A 24,030-nucleotide genomic window follows, 5' to 3' on the forward strand; every position below is an offset into this window, starting at 1 on the left:
GCCCGAGCTCTCTCGCAAATCACAGCACGGGTCATCATCATCTCTGAGCTGCTATCCGAAACACAAGGCGCGTCTGCTTCAGTACATTGGCCCCGGGTGTCAAATGGAGCCATCCTGGTGACTCGGGGTGCAGAGATGATTAGGGGATCGAAATAAGGCTTCAGCCAGCTAACATGCACCGTCTCACAACTTCGACAACGAAGGTCCGGCAATGGTGTGACGGGCTGAACGATATAGTTCACAGGAGAGGAGGCGTCAATGATCCGGTACAGACCGTGGCACCGGGCAAGTAGCTTAGAAGAAAGGCCGAGGGATTCCGGGCCGAGAAAGAAGACTTGAGGGATTCCAGCAATCTCCACCAAATGTAATGATGTTTAATTGAAGGCAAGAAACAGCAAATAGAAAGCAGCCTAGCAGCAGCGTAAAGCCAGTGCTCTCTCGCAAATCACAGCACAGGTCATCGTCGTCGTCTCTGAGCTGCTATCCTAAACGCAAGGCGCGTCTGCTTCAGTACACAACGATTACGACTACACTATAGACCTCGGTTCGCAAGTATTCCACATCAACCTCCTGAAAAGATGATGAAAGGAAACGAAACTAGACGACCAGCAGCACGGTGCAGTTATCGTCAAATCGGATATTGCAGAGGAACATGACATACTTTCTGTTCTCTGCACCAGAGAGAGACACATTAACATGGTGCCGTAGCAAGTTACTATCGTGACTATCGGACACATTACTATAGTTACTATCGTTAAATGTTACCGTATTTACAAGACTAAGTCGACCACTTTTCTAAATTTGAAAATCTGAAGTGGGGGGTCGACTTAGAATCGAAACCAAAACATGGCACCACCAAAAAAGCGTAATTGTAACTACAACGTAGTTACAATTTTATGTTTGCTCTATGGCCCTACCCGTAGCTTTTCGCTATCCCGCATGTTTATTCGCTTTTTGGAAGGGTTTTTCAACATTTTTGAGAGTTTTACAGTGCACACAACACTCATGAGGGGGTGTCGATAGTTGATGGAAGCAATGCTGTTCCATTCACGGCGGCACCCTCAAAACGGCGGCGCTTGCAGGGAGCATCGGTAGTTCATGGAAGAGCAGACACCACTCTGCGGGTTTCTCTTTGCCTGTTTCTCTTTGCGGGTTTCTCTTTGCCTGCGGGTTTCTCTTTGCTTTCTCTATAGTTTGATGAAAGGCATTGGTTTGATGCGTTCCACTTGACTGCTGGCTACGTGCTACTTCTATGCTTCCTCAGTCGTCATGAGTGCTCCAGGCCCACTAATCATTCGGCACTTGTTCACAGCAGCATTCAAGAGGGCTGCCATTCTTTATGCCAAAGAAACAAATCACTGCGCAGCGTGCCGCAAGTTCGATGTTTCTGAATGGGTGGTGCGAGAGTGGCGACTGCAGCGAGGCAAAATTTTCACCTGTGACGGCAAGTGAGGAGTTTCCCACGTGCCAAAGTCTGGACGCTTTCCAGAGCTGTAGGCTAAGCTTGCAGCGTACGTCGCTGAAATGCGCGATCGGTCCCTGCCAGTGAAGTGCGACATGGTCATGAAACAAGGCCGGATCTTCGCCTTTTGAGGACCTGCTCCACCGTGAGTACAACGAGTGGCTGGCGGCAGAAGACCGCGAAATTACGCCAACCGGACCTGTCAAAAGAGCCTCCCTGACGGCTGCGTGTGGTTGGGTGCATTCGGCGTGGGCTGCTGTTCCACAAGATGTCGTGGTGCGGTCGTTTGCCAAATGTGAAATTTCACGAGACGACAACGTGCTGTGGGACCGTAGCAACGATGACGACAGCAGCACTAGTGAAGACGAGTAGTCCAGTGACCATCATGTCAGCTACTATAAATTTTCGTTATCGAATGCGCCCTCGGGTATTCTCTTTTTTTTTCTTCTTTTTTTTTTTCTCCTGTCAAGCGATATGGGGGGGTCGACTTACATTCGAGTCGAGTCGACTTACAATCGTGTAAATACGGTGCTATCAGAAAGATTGGTACAGTAGCATGCAAATCATGTGTGTGTATGTTGTTGAATTGTGTACACTGTGGTCCCAAACAACTTTCTTAAGTGGGGGGGACAATTGTAGTGCAAGGACTTAATTTGATTTAATTCATGTGTGCGTGGACTTTGTGAGAACTTCTGAGGGTTTTGAATTTTGTGTCGAAAAGAATGAAGAAAGAAGACACAGAAGGCGAGCCAGGGACAGCTTCCGTGCTTGGCAGCGTCAAGGAATTTCAACAAGAGGAAAAGGAATAAGAGGTGGGTGCCGAATGAGCAGGCGAGGCGCTTGTGATTTGGAAGACGTAGGACCCAGTGTGCTGTTCCGGGAGCTCCTCCTACGGTACCCGAGGCGGCCCAGAGGCCGCGCCTGCCTGTTGGTGCAGATGCGGAGTGACGCCGTTCGGAGCAGGCCTGGCTGTTGCCTGCTCGTAGCCGCCTGTCGGAGCAGCGTAAGGCTGTGTCCGGGACGAGGCCTAATTGAGGCCTAACTGAGGCCTTTGCTTTGAGGCCGCCTCTTGCTCGAGGTGGCACATGGAGTTGTGGCAGTGGAAACCCCCCGCCTGACACCCGTTGAGTGCACTAGCCACAGTAATGCAGCCGGGGCCTGTCGTCAACCTCATCTGATAACCATTGCCATCATCGCATCTTGACTCGCCTCCCATGAGGGACATCTTGTGTTGGCTTGCCTCCAACTAGAATCTTCACGACAGTTCTACCCCTGATCGTCGTCACCATCGGAACTGAACCTTTGATATGTTTTCACTCCTTTCCTGAACACTGCGCGTAGGACTTAATGTAGACATGTGTTTGTTTTAGTGACTTTCGTTCCGTACTCTGCGTTTACTGCTTGTTTTGCTTTACGTCTGTGGGTGCACCTCTGACATTCATTACCGTTTGACAGCACACAGACATACGTGACGAACAACCGTTATAGCATCTTTAAGGTGCTCGATGTAGCAGACTGATACACTATAGCAGCACTGCGTTTTTCTTTTATTTACATGAATGATTTGCCTGTTAACATCTCTTCTCACATTCGTCTTTATGTCGGTGATTGCGTTTTATATGAAGTTATTAACTCTTCTGATGATCATTACCACCTCCAAGAGTGATTTGCTAGGTTTGGTACTTGATGCAGCACCTGGCAAATTTTAATTTTTATATTTATTATTTTTATTTATAAATACTACAATCCCTGGTCGGGATTTTAGTAGGGCGGGAACTGAGCGATACATGATCTCATACAATAATATTGGCGAACAAGAGAGAAAAAAGAAAGAAAGAAAAGGGAAAGAAAAAGAAAAAAGAAAAATGTATACAATGCCATCCATATACTCATAGATATACACACGTATACACAGATATATATAAATGAACATCAACTTTGATAAAACCATCCCTATGTCCTTCTGTAAAACTTATGTTCTTTCTCTTTTTTTATTACTCCTTAAATAACAGTGCTGCGTGTATAAGTATCTCTGTGTAATTTTTACGCATAACATGCCATGGTCTGATCACATTGATTACATTTGTAACAAAGCCCTAAAAAAGTTAGGTTACCTACGTCGTACACTATCCAACTCTCAAAAAGATACTAAGCTACTGTTATAAAATCGCTAATCTGTCCCGTTGTTGACTACGCATCTGTCATTTGGAACCCTTATAAGTAGTGTGAGATTAGCAAGTTAGAAGCAAATCAGAAAAAAGCTGAAAGATTTTTAAGTCACCGTTATGATGGTGACTTTTCACCCTCATCTGCACTTCGTTCCTTTAATTTAACTTCGCTCTATTCACGTCGCCGCGTAGCACTGTTAGAGTTTTTGCACAGCATCATCAATTCTTCTGTTCCTATACTATACTATACTAACCTCGTGCCAGAGTCATCGACGAGATGACATAAACTTGATACCCTATGTTGCACGCACTAATGTGTTTAAATTCAACTTTTTCCCTCGTTCCATAGAAGACTGGAACTCCTTACCTAGGTCTATTCACTCATGCTCACCCCGAAGTTTTGTATCTGCCACCCAGGATAAATGGTATTCGCACACCACCCTCATCGTATGATACTTTTATCTGGGTTTATTCCTCTGTTAATGCACTCTTGCTATAGTGCTTATTCCCCACTGCAGTATGTGCAAATAAATAAAAGAGTCCAAATGTGCACATATGAGGCTCTTGTACAGGTTCATTAGGCACTTCCTGTAACTGCCCCGTGATGTATGCGATTAAATTTATGAAGGTTCACTGTTTCTAAACATTTCTCTTTGAGATGCTTTACTTGTGGAATGAAGGTAAGTTGTGAGTCTAATATGAAGCCTAAATATTTCAGGTGTGTGTTTAGAGGTAACTGCTGTCCATAAAGCAGTCATTAGGATCTGGAACCAGGCCTTTTATCTTTGTTAAGAGTGCGCTGGAGCTTTTATTTGGATTCAGCTTAAATTTATTCCTACTGGCCCATTTTGACACTTTGTACAGACTACGCTGAACCTGTCCCTACTAGAAGGCAAGGTTACAAAAACTCAAAACCCAGCTGAACATCCTTTCCACACACACAGTAAAACATTGTTGGTGGTAATAATGGATGCAGAAAATTCATTTTAACCAGAAAGAGAATCAGGGTGTCTACCAAGTTGACATTTCTAAATTCCCTGAGTTTTCCAGGTTTTCCCTGAGTGTCTTTGCAAAATTCCCTGAGTGATGAAGAACTATGTTTTATGTCAAGACGGGATGGAACCATATCGCCCTATGCTGTCACTCTCTAGTGAGCATATGAAAATAAAATTATAAAGAACTGACCTAATCCACTTTGAATACTAAGAAGTATATAGTGTTTATGTTATTGAAAAAAATAATAGAAGGGGGGAGGGGGTTAGCAATATACACAGCAAATAAAATGTCTTCAAAAAAAATTGCAAATTACATTCTCAAATACGAATAAAAAGGAGATGCATACAGAAGCAAATATTTTCGAATATGAACTATTTCTATCAACTGATAGCAAGCTCAGTGGTATGAGGCCCGAACTTTGTCACAATTGAGATTCTCTTTCAACAGCTCGTAAGTCAACCTCAACTGTCCTGACATATATGTCAGGACAGTTGAGGTATACTTTCAGCCCACGCACAACACCTCAGTGTTGTGTTTCATTGCTTTAAAGAGCTTATTTTTGTTTGGATGAGGGACACCTGCATCTCAGCATCAGCCAACACTTCGTTTTTTGAGCTCAAACTCCTTGAAAACGGCAGCAGCACGCTTCCTTTCCCGTTAATTCCTGAATGCGTAGATCCTTTCTGTTCTTGTCCTCCTTCTGCCACTCGTTCGCCCCACTGACCATTTAAATAATCTTTTTGGTCAGTTGCACACGGCCGATTTTTCAAACTCTCTAGGGGCCGCGAAAACGTTCGAAAAATCGGCCAGTTGGAAAAAATAAATGCATGTCATTTACTGCCCTTAGGGGCTCAAACCGCCACAGGCACATTCGAAAACGCTTGAAGGCCTGTCGGTACACGTATTAGGCATATCGGTGCTCGTACTGTGACAGGCAATACCGGGTGCATGTGTGTATATTAAGGAATACATACTGTGACCCGTGGCAATAGCCCCTAATTCCCATGCGTGTTATGATTCACTGCAATACTTTTGCGTATGATTCATCAAGTAACATTTCTGTACAAAGGCGAAGCTGACTTTCGGGAACCGCCATTATGCAACGCACCGTGCTTTCCAAGCTTCTCAGTCATTCGCAAGGACCACATAGGCGGAGTCCATGCCATTGCTGACAGCAGCGAATTATTTCAATAAATAACACAGCACCCAACGGCAAGGAGCTTCATAGCGAACGTCGAAGGAGCCAGGCCTTGCGCTGCCACAGTGGTGGCTATGGCCGCCAGCAGATCTGCGTGCTAGAGCGCTGGTTCGAGGCGGCGAGGTAATCAAAATGGCAGCGGTGGTGGCTTGATCACTGCCTTTTCGGACCTGCAGTCATGGCAAAATGTCTGGAAAATTGGACGGTGAAGAGTTCTTGCGTCCGAAATTTCAGACTTGCACGATTGCACGATTGACTCTATGGGGTACGTGGTGGCGCCGCGAAGCCGTCCAAATTATCGGGAATCCGGGAAGTTGGTCGTTGACTCTACACTGGCAACTCCTCCAGCCGACGACAGGGCGTGAAAGACGATTCATTACGATTCCTGTCTGTTACTCGAGCCAGCATTACCGCGACTTTCAACCCTTTCAATAAAATTACAGCTAATTTTCCCTGATAGAGGCACAAGTTCCCTGAGTTTTCCCTGAGCTTTTCCAGACAACTCAAAATCCCTGAGAATTCCCGGTTTTCCCGGTTTTCCCGGTTGGTAGACACCCTGAGAATGCAGCTCAGTACACCTCCCTGTGGCACTCAAGCCTCCTGACAGTTCGGGAGAGAGTATTGCCCATTAATAGACAAAATGTTAAGTTTGACAGGTAGCTTTAACATGTTTACCCGGATGCCCATGGCACACCAATCTTGCAGGATTCCATAGCGCTGTCATATCAGAGGCCTTTTCTAAGTCTAGAAACATGGAGAGAGAAAACTGTTTATGTATAAATGCATCTCTAATGCTTGACTCAATGTGGACAAGGTGGTCAGCTGTTGACCCACCTTCCTTGTAACTGCATTGAAATGGATCTAATAGCTTGTTGGCCTCTAAGAAATGCATTACGCACCGGTTTATCATTTTCTAAAGCACTTTACACAGACACCTAGTCAATGCTGTCGGTCCGTAGCTGCTCCACAAGTATGAGTCCCTTCACACCTTAAGAATAGGAATCATAATAGCCTTCCTCCAAGAAGCAGGAATGTCCCTAGCTGCCCATATATTATTAAACAGTAAAAGGAGTGTCATTAGAGTTTCCAGATGTGGGTGTTTTATCATACTGTACATGGTGTGGTCACGTCCTGGCACAGACTTATTTCAGGAGTGAAGCGCTCCATAGAGTTCAGCTATTTTAAAAGGGCTGTTAACCTCCTGAGGTGATCTCCATTTATGCTCAAGTGGCTTCTTTTCCGACAGCTGCTGATGTCTAAAAATTCATGTCAATAATTGGCACAGATACTTGCTCAAAGTGAGCTCCGAGAGTGTTTGCCTGATCTTTTAGGCTATGTTACCTTGACGATTTGCTAATGAAATAGGGTGTGGTGGCAGACCTTTTATTTTCCTAACCCTGCTCTAAGCTTATTTTCTCATCTATATAACAGTTCATTTCTGCTAAGTACTTTTGCCAGCTCTCACCCTTGGCCTGTCTACACGTTCTCCTTCCCTGTGACTTGATGCATTTGAAATTGATGAGATTTTCTGCAGTTGGAAACTCTTGTAGGAGTCCTCATGCTTTGTTTTGGTTCTTGCGGGTGTTCTTGCATTTTTCAATGCACCTTTTAACAGAATATTGATTTGTTTGTGGAATGCACTAGGATGCATCAGCAATAATAAAAGTTGTCAAGTATGCGACGTCATCACCTATGCTAAAGGATGCTATGCCATCTCGCCTCAGACGCGTAAGTTGGTGATACTGTTCCCAGTTGGCCAATCCATTTTCCAGAGGGCTGCACACAGAACGTTTTCAGTGTGTGTGGTGTGGCTTAGGACTACTGGAAAATTGTCACTGTCGTAGAGATTTTCGATGACATTCCAGTCGAGAAGTGGCATTATTTCTACTGAGGGTTCATTATTTAAGAATATGTGTTCTGTGTTCACGTGTAGAATAGTGCTTTCTAGGCAACAGGACCACCTTTCGAACCTGTTGTGGGATTTTTGTTTTTCCAGACATGCTCATGAGAGCCACACCTTTCCCTTGGCACTAAGGATGCCAAGGAGCTTGGGATAGCGTCCATTACCTCGTCTGAGGTCCTGGATGTCTGCCGTTTCTGCTGTTTCTGCAGACATGTAGGGATCTGGGCCTTTGGCTCCTGAATAAGGGCCTTCACACCTGGCCGCCCGGAGGCTTCCTGACCAGACTTCATGAATGGCAGAGCAGCTTCGACCACTGTGGAGACAGGAGTTGTGACTGTCGGCTGACTAGACGTGGCCTGGACAGGCACGAAAAGCTTCTGTGGCACTGCCTCCTGATGCACCACATTGTTGTAACTTGCAAGTGGAAACCATGACACATGTTGGTGTGCTTGCTGAAACATTATCTTTTCTGAAACTTTGATGGTTATTCCTTTTTCATTTTTTCCAGATGGTACCGGACTGAAAGTATGCTCGGTGGTTTCCTTCACAGTTGGGACAGTAGAGTGTCTCTCTGCAACTGTCGGAAGCATGGTCTTTTGCAGCACATTTTGCATAAGTCAGCCAACCTCGGCAGCTCTGGGACCCGTGTCCAAACTTCTGACACTTAAAGCAGCACCTTGGATTGGGTACATAGGGTAGTACTCTGATTTTTACGTATCCCATTTTAACTGCCGTATTTCTGGAAGTATGCTGGAGCGATAAGTGAGAATCAGGTGCTTGGTGGGTATTTCCTGGTCATTGCGTCTGACATTAATTTTTTTAACATCGATGATATTCTCTTTCCTCCATTCCTCCAGGAGTTCAGAATCACTAAGATTCATTTGATCAAATTATGAAACAACAACTTTGGCAGTGTTCATGGTACGATGTGCAGTGACTGTTAGTGGGATGTCACCAAAATGAACAAGATTGCTTAGTTTGCTCTACTGAGCTTCATCGCGTACTTCTAGAAGTACGTCTGCATTTGCCATCTTAGTAACTTTGTAGCCTATGCCAATGGTCTTTTTCAGGAATTTTGTAACAACAAATGGTGAGATTAATCTGGCTTTAGTCTCAGGTTTTTCACAATGGATGACATGATACTTGATTAATTTATCTTGACTTTTACCAAAAAAGTGGCAGGTTACATCAGTGCGGCTTCCTTTCAGGGGCCAATCAGAGGCAGGAGGAGCTGCCATAGCCATAGCCTGTGTTAATTATTTGTACCGGTGCCCACCACCGACCAATGAGCCCAACAAGGGGTCGTGACAGGAGTTCCTGCGAGAGAATCACTGCCAATGCCAGCTGTACATCGCTGCTATAAGCAAATAGAGCGTAACCAAAACTGGTTAGCCACATAAGGTTAACCCTTGCCACCCAGAAACTGGGTACTGAGAAGAAGTGAATAGAGGACAGAAAAGAAGAAACAGTGAAAGAGAAAGAAAAAGGGAGACTGCTGTTTTCCTCCAGGTGGATTAGTCTGGAGGCACCGTCTATGTGAAGCAGAGGCCAAAGAGGTGTGTTGCCTCCGCCGGGGGGGCCTTAAAAGTCGAAACACCCGGCACTGGCTCAACCTCCAGAATTCCCCGGTCCCCAGACACGGCAAAGCCACACACGGCCACACACAACACACCTGCTGATGAAGACACGCCTGCAGGGGGGCTTCAATAATTCATGACAGCTGATCGGCATATTTATGAGCACTTGTGTGTTATAGAACAAATGTTTGTATCCACAGGTCTCGCAATGTTCACCAAGATGACTTGGTATGGCCGATTTGCTGACATTATTGTAGTGTTCCCTTGAGCTCTCATTAAAGAAGTCACCTTTTTGAAAGAAGCCTCAGGCAGATAAGAGACAAGATGTGGCAATGAAATAAAAAGCGTGGGAATTTCAATAAAGAAATCAGTTGACAGTGCATTTGCATCCACATCTAGTCGTTCCTTCTGTGTCTGTTTTCCATAAGTTCAGCTGCTACAATCCTCAAAGAATAAACCAACTAGCTCAGTTAAACACCCTTTTGACATTCATTAAGGCATCTGCTGGTCTACCTGACATACTCCTTCCTACAAACTTGCAGTATGGAATACACTACTGCCTTCATGCAAGTTACAAATTAATGCTTCTCGGTGTTTTTATCACATGCACATGGCATATGAGTAACTGTATCCACTCTTGCGCACAGATCCGACAGTTTCAACACAGCAGAAAACATGATGTCAACGCCAACTTGTTTTGCGATTTTTTGGTGCATCATTTTGTGAACCCGACAAATGTCAGCACAGCAACTGTTTTCTTTGCACCTGGCTGTTGCACTGTTGTTCTGGCATTTGTTGAGCATGCTGCCTGCCACAGCCGGTAGCACAGTACAAATCTGCATTCGTAATTTGATCTCAACGGCAGCAAAGACAAATGTATGACGTCTTGCTGCGCTAGCTTAAATAAGCTGATGTACCGTGGTCTTTTAAAGCTAAAGCTTCCTTTGGTTCTTCCCCCTACTTTGTGGTTTACATGTTTATGTCTAGCCGTTCACGTGACTTTGAGGGTGACCATGACAAATGTCAATGAGCTATGGAAAGAAGAATGATAGGTGTAACGCTAAGGGATAAGAAAAGAGCAGATTGGGTGAGGGAACAAACGCAAGTTAATGATATCTTAGTTGAGATCAAGAAAAAGAAATGGGCATGGGCAGGACACGTAATGAGGAGGGAAGATAACCGATGGTCATTGAGAGTTATGGAATGGATTCCAAGGGAAGGAAAGCGTAGCAGAGGGCGGCAGAAAGTTAGGTGGGCGGATGAGATTAAGAAGTTTGCAGGGACAACATGGCCACAATTAGTACATGCCTGGGGTAGTTGGAGAAGTATGGGAGAGGCCTTTGCCCTGCAGTGGGCATAACCAGGCTGATGATGATGATGTTGATGATGATGACAAATGCCTATGAAGTCAACAAGGGATTTTCCGGATGCCCGATTTTTCGGGCAAGGCCGATAATTCAGACACTTTTGTGGCACTGCCATGTACCCCATGGTGTCTATGCATAACAGGGTCTGAAATTTCGGACGCAAAAACTCTTTGCCGTCCCGTCTTCTAGATTTTTTTCGTGACCACAGGTCTGAAGTGGCATTAATCGAAGCCACCACTGCCACCATTTTGATTATCTCTCCGCCTCGAACCAGCACTCTAACACACAGATCCACTGCCAGCCGTATCACCATCGCAGTAACGCTAGGCCTAGCTTTCTTGCCGTTCGGTGCTGTGTTTTTCCTTGAAACAATTCGCCGCTGTAAGCAATGGCACCAACTCCACCTTGTAAGCTTCGCCAATGGCTTCGAAACTGAAAGCAAGCTCAGCACGCTGTGTAATGCAGGTTCTTGAAAGCCAGCTCTGCCTCAGTGCAGCTGTATTATGCGGTAGAGGATGCGCGAAGTATTGCAGTGAAGAATGTGAAGAGTGAGAAGGGACACGGTATGTATTCCTTCATTATACACCCGTGCACTCGCTGTCTCCTGTCACAGTACAAGCACCAATATGCCTAATAAGTGTATTGGCAGGCCTACAGAACTTTTTCGGATGTGCCTGTGGCAATTGGAGTCCTAGGGTGTGTAGCCTCTGCTGGGAATCCTTAAAGGTCTAAACACCCTGCAATGGCTCAACTCCCAGGATCCCCTTGTCCCCAGACATGGCTAAGCCATGCACGGCTACTCACCAAATGCCTGCTGACGGCAGACCATAAAATTTCCTTTGAAGAAACCGAAATTCTAACAACCGAGACTAACCAATGAAAATGACTGGTGTTGGAGTAGACTGTTGTTGGAGTTGGCATGGCCGGAGTTTCTGTTGGTGTTGAGGTCGATGGAGTGCCCAGTGCAATGTGTGCGCACATATTAATCTGAGTATACAATCAGCCTCAGAGATCTGTTGCATATTTCTGAAAATTTGCTTCCCAAATGTGACCTTAATGCAGTGTTGTCACTGTAGTTCCAAGCTGTGGTATAGCAGCAATGAGCAGCTGCAAAACTACTCAATGCGATGTAGGCTTGCACTAATTACAGACAAAATACTTTAATCTTCGCTGCCATCAAAGTGTGGAATAGTCTACCCTTGGAGGCTAAAACCTCGTCCTCATTAATTATTTTCAAACGTTCAGTTTGCCTGTTCAACTCTTGCCTTTGCTTCGAGTTGTCGCCAAATTCGACTTCGCCCTATCATCTGCTAGCCGCCTGGTTAGCTCAGATGGCAGAGCATCTGCCTCGGAAAGGTGGTGGTCCCAGGTTCGAGTCCCGGACCAGGACAAATTTTTCTTCAACTGCGAGGCTTTTCTTTTGAGGAACCCATATGGGTTTCCTTCGTAGCAATTGCTATGAATGGGTGGATGTCTAATTTTCCCTTCATTAATTGCTTCTCTCCGCCTTTCGGGTTTCCACAGAACTATTACGTCAAACTCTTGCCTTTGCTTCGAGTTGTCGACAAATTCGACTTTGCTCTGCTATCTGCTAGCCGCCTGGTTAATTCAGATGAAAGAAAAAAACCAGTAAAAAAACACAAAGGACTTAAGGAATAAAGCTCAGTTGATAGTCCAGTCATTGTGGTGTGAACCTATCATCTTCTCCTTTGTGTTTTTTGACTGGTTTTTTTCCTTCAAATATGTACCAACTGGCCCGGATTTCAACCCTTCTGCTAACTCAGATGGTAGAGCAGCTGCGCCAAAAAGGCGGTGGTCCCGGGTTCGAGTCCCGGACCAGGACAAATTTTTCTTCAACTGCGAGGCTTTTCTTTCAGGAGGAGGAGGAGGAGGAAAAACTATTTGCTCTAAGTGGTTAGAAATTAGCGGTGGCAGATGTGGTCGGCCGTCTTCACGGACTGCTTCCCCATCTGCGCAGCGTCGACGCCCCTATTCCAGGGCACCACTGAGGGTGGCTACTCGGAGAGCGTGCCTTACTAGTCCATGCTGGACTTTCGGGTCACTGCTGGAGAGCACCCTCTCCCACTGTTCCGCACTCGGGTCTTATATTTGAAGAAATTGTTGATTGTGAATGCATACCCATGTCAGGTGATATAAGGTGGGCTTGGTGCCGCACCAGGGGCAAATGTCTCTATACTGGATGGGAACCATATTGCTTAGTGTGTTTAGATTTGGGTATGTTCCTGTTTGCAGCCTCCTCCAAGAGGTTGCTTCATGCTGATTTAGGCTGTTGGGTGGAGAATATTTGATTCAGACCCCCTTATAGTATTCAGAATGTCAGAGTAGCTTGGGTCAACTGGTCTGGGTTCCTCAGGGTCGGTGCTTGTGGCCGCTCGGCTTGTGTGCTCTCGAGCTGCCTTGTCCGCCCTTAGGTTCCTTCTATTCCAGCGTGTCCTCGTACCCAGAAAATCGTATGCCTGACTTTGTTGTTAGCCCTGCAGGAGCGGAGGATGTGAAGCGCTTTGCATCCTATTCTGCCGTTCATGCAATTCCGAAGCGTAGCTTGCGAGTCGGTGAGTATTATTAATGACCTTTCGGATCGGTAGCCCTCCACTGCCGCTAGAGCTATGGCTATTTCCTCAGCTTCCGTTACCAAGCAGTCCTTCATTGACGCGCTGCTGATCTCTTGGTAGTCCGGGCTTATTACTATCGCAGCTGTATTTGCTATGTTTGTTCCTCTTTGCTTGGCGTATACTGCAACATCTGTGTATACTGTTGTGTTTTTTGTGGCTGGGTACTTTTCGACGTATTTCACCCTTGCGTCCCTTCGTGCCGTGTGGAGATTTGGGTCCATGTTTTTGGGTAGGGGGCTAACAGTCTATGTTTTCCGATATTCATCAGGAATCCCCTCCGTTCTTTGGGTTTCTTTGACTGATTTCGCGAAGCCTAGCCTTATTAGCAGCTCCCTTCCCGTTTTGGTCTGCTGGAGTCTCATGAGCTGTGCGATACTTTGGGCTTCTTTTAGTTCTTTGAAGGTGTTGCTTAAACCAAGTGCCATTAGTTTTTCTGTCCATGTATTGTACGGCAGGTGAAGTGCTGTTTTGTATGCTTTGCGTAAAATGGTGTCTGCTTCTTGTATTTCCTGTTTGGTGCAGTTGAAGCACGGGAGTGAGTATGCGACCCTGCTGACCACCAGGTTCCCAACCAGTTTAAGTGTGTCTCCTTCTTTCATCCCATATCTCTTTTGTGACACCCGCTTGATCACGCGAGCTATGTGGGTTGTTGACTGCTTGAGTGTTTTCAGCATGCGGGCGCAGCGCTGGTTGGATTGCACCCACATTCCAAGGATTCTGATTTGTTGGCTTTCCGATATCGGCTGCCCCTTTAGCCACATGTTAAGGGTTTCTTTGCTTTTCTTGCCCAATGTAATTCTCAAAAGCTCGGATTTCTCCGTTGAGCACTCAAGGCCTCTTTCCCCGACATATTCTTCCACGCAAGTGGCTGCTTCTTGCAGATAGCTTTCTTTTTGGCACAGCGAGCCTTTAGTGGCCCAGATGGTAATGTCATCTGCATATATGGCATGTTGTACGCCTTCGATTTTGCTTAGTTTATGCCCTAGGCCAATCATTGCGATGTTAAAGAGTATCGAGGAAATTACTGAACCTTGGGGTGTCCCCTTGTTTGGTGTGGGGAGTTTTTGCGATCGGATCTCTCCTAAACCTATTGTTGCTGTTCTACTGGAGAGGAAGGCTTTGACGTATCCGTGTACTTTCTTCCTGCAGTCTAGGCTGTTAAGGCCTTCCAAGATTGCCGCGTGGCTAACATTGTCAAAAGCTCCTTTTATGTCTAGTGCCATTAAAGAGTGTTCTCCGTTGTATAAGGAACCCACATGGGTTTCCTTTTTAGCAATTGCTATGAATGGGTGGATGTCTAATTTTCCCTTTATTGATTAGTTCTTCTGTTCGTTACTTCCTATTCTTGCTAACTCTATGTATTTGTATGTATTGTTTACATGTATTTCGCAAATGATTCTGTTTGCTTGCATTCTATGCCTGTATTTTGCAATTGCTTGTTATTTTTTATTATTTTTATGCATACTTTAACAACAGTTCCCATTGCAGTGTTCACACTAAGTCAGGCAATCGAGGAAGATATAGAGAACCTGACTTTGTGATGCGTAAAGGAAAAATAAAGAGTGCATTGCGCTTACACTTTTATCCCTTGATTTGTTTACAATTTGATCTTTTGAATGGCAACTATAGCTCTAGAATAAGATGGCTGACACATACTTCTCAAGTCAGCACTATTAAAAGACATTTTGTCTGCTCAGGTACTGCTTAATGAAATGGCCAAGAAGGTCTTGAAAATGGCTTTCTGTATACCTTTCTCCATATGCAACCCCCTCCATGTAACGCTCAATGAACTCAAACTCAATATGACGATACTAACAGCATGGGTACTATTCTGCTGTGAAATAAGTTGTGCTGTTGTTTTTTTTTTGTTTTTTTTGACAGGCGTTCAAATTGTTAACTTTAAATACATTGAGCGACTACATTGTTTGTCAGATGAGATTTCTGCCTTCAGATAAACTAGTTTTTGTTAGTAAAAACAGCATACCGTACAGTGCAAATCGCACTTGAGCGGTCGAGCAACCGGTTGCAGACTGCGCGAGTGTCCAAAGAAGTGATAGAAACTGGGTTATAGGTCTGTTTGCTCTATATAGTGCATGGTATACAAGCATGTGGCATGACCATGCAAGATCTTATTGCAATGTTTGCCACTTTTTTTCTCGCAAAAGAAGAGGACGAAAACAATTTTTTGGGTCTTGTTCCTATCGTCCACTATGACGCAATCACCTGTTTTACGAAAATTGTGTCCTCACAAACAGCCGTCGAACTCTTTCTATGCAGTCCCCTTTGGATGTTAATGCTTTACAGGAAAGAAAGGCAATACTCAAGCACAAAACCTAAATATCATGCTGGTTTACCAGCCTCAGTGATTGCTGTGTTTAGCAATGCCATCGGCCTCATACAGGAGGCTAGTGCAGACATAGAATAGCAATTTTAAGTCTACTAGACTTGAAATTATGTGAGAATGTTGCCAGTGGCTGATGCAAATGGTTTATAATGGTCGGTGCTTAGATGTTTTGGGATTGCCTTAGGTTGGCTGTACACAAGCACTCTTACGCTTTAGTTCCCACACCAAGTGGTCAGATAGCAAGAATATTTTATGATTCATGCTGGCAATTCATAGACAGTGGTTCTCTTCGTCAAGTCAAAACTTATACAGCCAAAATAGTTCACAACACATGCACACACCACAGCTGATGATGCATGTCACATGTTTGAACAGCCAAGAGAAATTTACGCATGCTGTAGTTACTGCTGCACTGAAAGGCTACACAGTGGTTCTTTGACAACCGCACATGAACTGACAGCGCTTAAGTTTCACAGAGAACAAGCTAAAACATCTCCAAATGATTCCGCAACACACGATGGCAACACCTTCAAGCAGCGCCGCACCGACTCACACAAGCCAGAGGGAAGGAATGGCTTCCCGCACACCCTTTCCTTCTCACTCGACTAAAAGGCCTATCGTTATGCAATCAAAGGTATACAGGTTTTGAAGATGCACACATAATGTAGTAGTTAGCTCTCACACATGTTCACATCAAAAGAAGTTTGTTGACTTCTTATGATATGACTAATAAAAATCGGGCCCCTCGGTTAACCCCCTTTCTTCTCGACGTTCACATCAAGGCTCATGTCAAGTTAAGCTTGGTTATTATCTAAGTGATAGAAGAGAAAAAAGTTAGCTTTTCTATGCCAGAGTTGCATGTGTTGTGGCATGTTTTGAGATCTCTGAACCGATTTTTCTCAATTTGCACTGTTCGGGCAATTAGCACTTTTGGGGAAAACTATCGTTTCGAATCTGCAAAGGTGAAAACTGTTTGTAAGATTGTTTCTAGGCTGAAAATTTGTGAAGAACAAGACTACGCACATCTTAAATTTCCAGGTTGTTTCTATCAAGAGATAAATACATAGTTCTGGATCACAGCAACAAAAAAAAAAAAAAAAAAAAAACAGGACGTAGTTTCCAAGTGAGCAGGCCTATCTTCTATAGCTGATGAAGACAGAAGACGGTCGAAACATTAGTTGCCAAAATTCACTATACGTGTCGTCATACTGTGACACTATGTCACGTTTCTACAATGTCAAGCACATTGTGTATTGCGATTCAACATGCTTAGTGCTGAATAAAAGTTCCACTTTCTCTGCGAGGTCCAACATGATGGCTGAGGGACGCGCTTGTCACTGAAATCTGCAGCGTGTCTCTAGTCACAATGTTCCATCTTGTCTAGCTGGCTATATAAAAGCTCTGCATGTAACGATTCACACAGCAGTGCACACGATCTGCATAATTCTTGGTGCATGCAGACAGACAGAAAAGCAAACTGGCTGGGTCTCACAGTGTAGGCGTCATGCCATGGAAGTAAGTGGTCAGTGCGCACCTGATTGGCATCCTTCATGTCCTGCAGCTCCTTTGAGGTGGTGTTCAGGGTCTGCTTCAGCGTGCCCAACTCTGCCTCACACTCCTGGATCCTGCACATGCACAATGCTCTCGTACCAGCCATAACTTAACGAGGGGGCTCAGACGCACGCACAGCAGGGTCCCACCCTAAAACGCTCGCCAACCTTTGGCCAAGAACTGTTGGGCTCATTTGTTGGGGATAATGTAGAAATTGCAATAAACACACATCATGACGAAAAAGCAACAAAAGAGTGTGCTGTCAATATCTTTTCTTTGCTCATCATGTTTAGCACTGTTTCTACATTAAAAAGATTTGGCCAGGCAATCGAGGAATATATAGAGAACCTCACTTCGTGATGCGCAAAGGAAAAATAAAAAGTACATTATGCTTACAATTTGATCACTTGATTTGCTCACAAATTGATCCTTTGAATGGAAACCATAGCTTTAGAATAAAATGGTTGACGCATACTTCTCAAGTCAGCACTATTAAAAGGCATTTTGTCTGCTCAGGTACTGCTTACTGAAATGGCCAAGGTCTTGAAGATGGCTTAGGTCTGGTTTTCTTCCAGAGTTCTATGGTGATCATGCCCAATACTTTGATTTCTTTGACAAACTATATAGTACAATGCAGGTAATTAAAGAAAGGAAAAAGAAACTGATGTTAAAGCGAAAATAGCAGCCTCAAGATTAAACCTCTGAGTGGACTAATGCCAAAATGGGGAGTGCAGTTACGAAGAAACAAACAAGATTCACTTAGGCAATTCATAATGAGGAAATGAACTTCCCACATACTAAAAGTACATGTCTATAAAGGCTAACTACACATTGTTATTTGGCCTTTTCTGCGATTTACACAAAATCCTTTTCTGGAAGACTGTGCTAAGGCTTCAGAGGTGCAGCCACCGTCTATCAAGCAAAGGCCTGGCCTAAGTTGAATGTGCGAGATGCTGCTACAGTCAAACTTTGCAATAACGAATGGCAGAGACAATAAAATTCTTGCCACAAAAAGTTACTACTCTCATGTCACAAATCATTTCAAAGTGAAACCTCATTACTACGAACACTGCATTAACAAGCTTTTCAGATTAACAAACTTTTCAGAAATCCCCTGCTGACTTCCTATGGTTTCAACGTAAAAATATTTCAGTTCTGCAAACTTCAGAACACTGAACTTTTCAGAATAATGATCATTCAGTTTCCGTGTCATGTTAACAATGCCTCAGTACTACGAACTAATATTCAGAAATCTGGGGATTCTTAGATTTCTGTATATCCTTCATGGCAGCCAAACAGCAGGCGAGCAGACAACAAGGTGCCGAAAGCAAACGCCGCAGCACATGTGTTCGGAAAATCTCAGACGGTGCTCAATAATAATAAAAAAGAAACTGTGGGAGATAACCTTTTTCTCTCTTGAGGAGGCAATGACACATCGGGTTTTACAAGCACATGCTCCGCCCAAGCAAGTGTAGCCTAGCAAAGGAGGCACGGCTCTTCCTTCTTTTGTCCTTTTTTTCAGCGCACACCTCAGTCTTTCTATCTTTTTTCTGCGGCCGTACTAGCCATGCGCACAGCGAAACGTAACCTCCATACTCGCAGGGATGCCACACAGTCATATTTTGCACTTTCCGGACGGTGTCGTTTACGCGCGCTTGCACTTTGGAATAGTTCAGGTGTCCGCCTCGAGTGGGACAGTTGCGCGGTAACCACGGCAAGGAATGTGAAAAACAAACAACAAGAAACATTGTGCTTTGGAGGCAACATGGAGTTACCTTTTTGTAAGTAGTTTTTTCAGCGAGAGCATCTGCTTTGTGTGCGTCACTCTTATTATATTGTTACGGTGAAGGGAACGAAGAAGTTGAATTGGACTAGACGAAGACGAAGTCTGGCAGTTGCCTGAACGCCATATACGCCAGTTGTAAATATACGTTATTTTACATTCGTGGGCCTGCTTTCTTCCTGCAAAATTTTGGTGGAAGGTGCGGGGTACAATCACGGAACTTCGCAGTGGACGTCATCTACCTGCCGCCACAATGGCAACTCAACTGACACAAGCGACAACGCCTCAGCAGCCCGTGCCAACGGTCATCCTCACTCATCCGCGGGACCCAGGGACATTTTGTGGGACGGACAACGCCGACGTCGAGGACTGGCTTACGATGTACGAACGAGTGTGCGACAACAACAGGTGGGATCCAACAATGATGCTAGCAAACGTGACATTTTACCTAAGAGGAACTGCAAGGCAATGGTACGACACACACGAAGCAGACCTAACGAGCTGGGATGTCTGCAAAGAAAAAATGCGAGACCTGTTTGGCAGACCTGTCGGTCGTCAACTGGCGGCAAAAAAAGAACTTGCGTGTCGCGCTCAAACGTCCACAGAATCCTATGTCGTCTACATACAGGATGTGCTGGCCCTCTGTCGCAAGGCTGATAACAACATGACTGAGGCAGACAAGATTAGTCACATATTGAAAGGTATTGCAGATGATGCCTTCAATCTCCTGATGTGCAAGGATTGTGCCACTGTGGATGCAATTATAAAGGAGTGCCGGCGCTTCGAACAAGCGAAGGGCTGCCGCGTCGCTCAAACTTTCGACCGATTGCCCAATACCGCCGCGACATCTTCTTGCGAAGACCCGCCACGCTTCGTTCAGCCCACAGGACCGGAAGAAATCACGTGCATCGTTCGCCGTGAGCTTGAGGCCATGGCTCCGGCTCCAGTTCGTTCTGACTGTCGGGAAAGCGTGCCCCCTATCTCCCTTATACAAGCGGTCGTTCGGGAGGAAATAGCAAGTTTGGGCATTCCATCTCTCTGCTCGGTCTGCCATACAAACACCTATCAGATTTCTCCGGCCGCTCGCTCCCAGACACTGTCCGCTGCCGCAACCCAGCTGACTGGCGCACAGCGGATGATAAACCTATCCGTTTTAATTGTTCCGGTATTGGACACATCGCCCGTCATTGCTGCAACCATTGGTCATCGCCTCCTCAGTGGTCGTCTCCGAGTCACTACCGCCAAGTACCAGACAATCATACTTTCTTGCCCTATACGCCGACTAGGAACATCAACGCCGACAGTGCTCCACCAAGATCCAGCCGCTCCCCGTCTCCGCAAGGTCGTAGGTCCCGTTCGCCTCTCGTTCACCGCTCTTTGTCCCCTTCTGCAACCGGTCGCTTCACTTTGGGAAACTAGGCGGTGCAGCTCCCGGAGGTGAAGCTGCAACTCCGACCCAGCCCACAAATCCTCTGTTGACCTTGCCTACATGTGGAAACCTAGTGGACATTGAAGTTGATGGCGTTCCTGTTAGATCTCTCATTGACACAGGAGCGCAGCTTTCAGTTATAAGCGCTGCTCTCCGCCGAAGGCTCAAAAAGGTTCTGACACCCGCTGTACCGTGCACTGTGCAAGTCGCCGATGGGAGTACTTCACCTGTCCTTGGAATGTGCACAGCACATGTGACCATTGGGGGCCATTATGCCGTTGTTCTATTTATTGTCCTTGAACACTGTCCACACGACCTAATTCTCAGCCTCGACTTCCTTTCGAAACACTCTGCCCAAATTGACTGCTCCACAGGTGTTGTACAGTTGGATCTGCCGCTTCCTGCCGACGCAACAACTTGTGTTTCACACCGCTTATGTTCTGCTGAGTTTGCAAGGCTGTCTCCACAGGCGACTACAAATGTCCTCCTGACGCCCTGTCCTCCCGTATCTGATGGCAAGTATGTCTTGTCGCCGCTTACTGACGTGGTTTTGTCGCGCAATATTGCCCTACCGAGCACCTTAATCCGGATCCGCGAAAACTGCGCTCGCGTGCCCATTCTCAATTTTGGATTTTCGTCGCATGTGCTGCCACACGGTATTGCCATAGCGTATATCACTCCTTTGGAAGAATTTGAGATTTCTTCTTTGACCTCTGAATCCTTCGTCAGTACCAACGGACCTTTGTCACCCACTCCTCCGTACTCGACGCCTGCGGACGATGTTTCTAAAATGATCGCCCCTGACCTTCCTTCCGAGCAAACAACAGCTCTTCATCACCTCCTGTCATCTTTTCGGGATGTCTTTGATTTGGACGACCGTCCACTTGGCCAGACATCTGTTGTTATGCATCGCATCAACACCGGTGACGCCAGCCCCATTCATAGGCGGTCATATTGTGTCTTCACAACAGAAAGGGCCATCATACAGAAAAAACTAGACAGGATGATGGACAAAGGCAACATTGAACCTTCCAGTAGCCCGTGAGCATCACCGGTTGTCTTAGTAAAGAAAAAAGACAACTTGTGGCACTTATGCGTTGACTACCGTCACCTCAACAGGATAACAAAGAAGGATGTTTATCCCCTGCCACGCATTGATGATGCTCTTGACTGCCTTCACGGATCCCAATACTTTTCATCAATTGACCTCCCCTCCGGCTATTGGCAGATTAGCGTCGATGAGATGGACCGCGAGAAAACCGCCTTCGTCACACCGGACGGTCTGTACCAATTTAAAGTAATGCCGTTTGGATTATGCAATGCACCAGCTACATTCGAGCGCATGATGGACTCTCTCTTGCGCGGCTTGAAGTGGTCTACATGCCTCTGTTACCTCGACGATGTGACTGTGTTTTCGCCGAACTTTGAGAGCCACCTGCGGTGCCTCACAACCTTACTCCCCTCCCCGTGTTTCGCAGGGCTGGCCTTCAGCTAAACTCCTCCAAGTGCCATTTCGGTCGCCGTGAAATTAACATGCTAGGCCATCTCGTAAACGCCGCCGGAATCCAATCTGATCCACAGAAAGTTCACACCGTGCGAAATTTTCCTGTACCTTGTTCAACAAACGATGTCCGTAGTTTTCTGGGCTTATGCTCTTATTTCCGGCAATGTGTGAAAAATTTTGCCGACATCGCTCACTCTCTTACTGACCTTCTTAAGAAAGACGTCTCTTTCTCTTGGGGACCTCTGCAGGAGAAAGCCTTTTCCACTCTGATTGAGCGGCTTACAACTTCTCCAATTCTGTCACACTTTGACCCTTCTGCGCCCACTGAAGCACGAACTGACGCGAGTGGTCATGGCATCGGCGCTGTCCTCGCTCAGCGTCAACAGGGCCAAGACCGTGTCATCGCTTATGCTAGCCGCCTTCTTTCCACGCCCGAGCGAAATTACTCCATTACTGTGAGAGAATGTCTCGCGCTCGTATGGGCGGTCGCAAAATTCCGGCCGTACCTTTTCGGTCGGAGCTTCTGCGTCGTAACCGATCATCACGCCCTCTGCTGGCTCTCCTCTTTGAAGGACCCAACTGGACGACTTGCACGTTGGGCATTGCGTCTACAGGCATATACATCTTCTATCATGTATAAGTCAGGGTGCCTGCATAAAGACGCTAACTGCCTGTCCCGCAATCCCGTGGATCAACCGGACGATACCGATGCAGACTCGGACATCAGTGTTCTATCCATCTCCGGCTTCCTCCATATTGGCGACGAGCAGCGCAAAGATCCTCTTATTCGAACACTTATGGAACGCCTAAGCTCCTCGCCCAATGACCCATCCCTCCGCATGTTCACCTTGCGCGATGGAACTTTATACCGTCGTAGCGTTCGTCCTGACGGCCCCGAGCTCCTAGTCGTTCCCAAGCACCTTCGACTAGCCGTGCTCCAGCAACTTCACGACGCTCCTACTACTGGACATCTGGGCATCACCCGTACATACGACCGCCTGCGGCGCCGCTTCTTCTGGCCCGGCATTTATCGCTCTGTGCGCCGTTATGTCGCTTCTTGCGACCTGTGTCAGCGCCGGAAGATGCCTGCTACGCCTCCCACTGGTTTGCTTCAACCAATTGATATCCCCACAGAGCCTTTCTTTTGTGTGGGCCTAGACCTGCTTGGCCCCTTTCCAATTTCCATCAAAGGAAACAAATGGATTGCTGTAGCAACCGATTATGCCACGAGATATGCCATCGCACGAGCGCTACCAACCAGCTGTGCTACAGATGTCGCCGACTTCTTACTATACGACGTCATCCTGCACCACGGCGCCCCTCGCCAGTTGCTGACGGATCGCGGCCGCTACTTTTTATCGAAGATCGTCGATGACCTACTCCGCTCCTGCTCTACAGAACACCAGATTGCTACCGCGTACCACGCTCAAACGAACGGCCTCACCAGCGACTCAACCGCACACTCACTGAAATGCTCGCCATGTGCGTTTCCGACGATCACCGCGACTGGGACGTCGCTTTGCCATACATCACTTTCGCATACAACTCGTCCCGTCACGACACTGCAGGGTTTTCACCATTTTACCTGTTGTATGGCCGCGGCCCCACCTTGTCCTTCGACACGTTGCTACCTTCCGCAGTACAATCACCCAGCCCTGGTTATGCTCGCGATGCTATCGACTTAGCCGCCCAGGCCCGAGATGTCGCCCGTCATCGCCTCACAGTCTCGCAAGCTTCTCAAAAGCGACGCTACGACCTTCGGCACCGAGACTACCATTTTTCACCTGGTTCTCTTGTCCTTCTCTGGACGCCTTCACGTCACGTCGGCTTGTCGGAAAAACTACTTTACCGGTATTCTGGTCCGTACCAGATCTTATGCCAACTGTCCTACGTGACATACGAGATCGCCCCAGTTGGTCACCCTTCAGTGCATCGCAACGTCACCAGCGATGTTGTTCACGTCGCCAGGCTTAAGCCCTATGTCCCCCCATTAAGTGAGGCTCTATAACTTGCACCGGGACGGAGCTACTCCACCGGGAGGGTGATGTTACGGTGAAGAGAACGAAGAAGTTGAATTGGACTAGACAAAGACGAAGTCTGGCAGTTGCCTGAACG

The 24,030-nt window shown here is 46.3% G+C and overlaps 1 protein-coding gene across 2 annotated transcripts in view; it reads right to left on the reverse strand.

The window, feature by feature from the left end:
- Atg16 (Autophagy-related 16) overlaps positions 1 to 24,030 on the reverse strand; it is a 313,574-nt gene that overhangs the window by 200,341 nt on the left and 89,203 nt on the right. For both annotated transcript variants that reach the window (XM_050186603.3, XM_050186604.3), the window contains exon 5: positions 17,183 to 17,273. In XM_050186603.3, the coding sequence (XP_050042560.1) occupies positions 17,183 to 17,273 (91 nt within the window). The remainder of the gene's footprint in view (positions 1 to 17,182; positions 17,274 to 24,030) is intronic.

The sequence above is a fragment of the Dermacentor andersoni genome, chromosome 2 (assembly GCF_023375885.2).
Source record: "Dermacentor andersoni chromosome 2, qqDerAnde1_hic_scaffold, whole genome shotgun sequence".
Lineage (NCBI taxonomy): Eukaryota > Metazoa > Arthropoda > Arachnida > Ixodida > Ixodidae > Dermacentor > Dermacentor andersoni.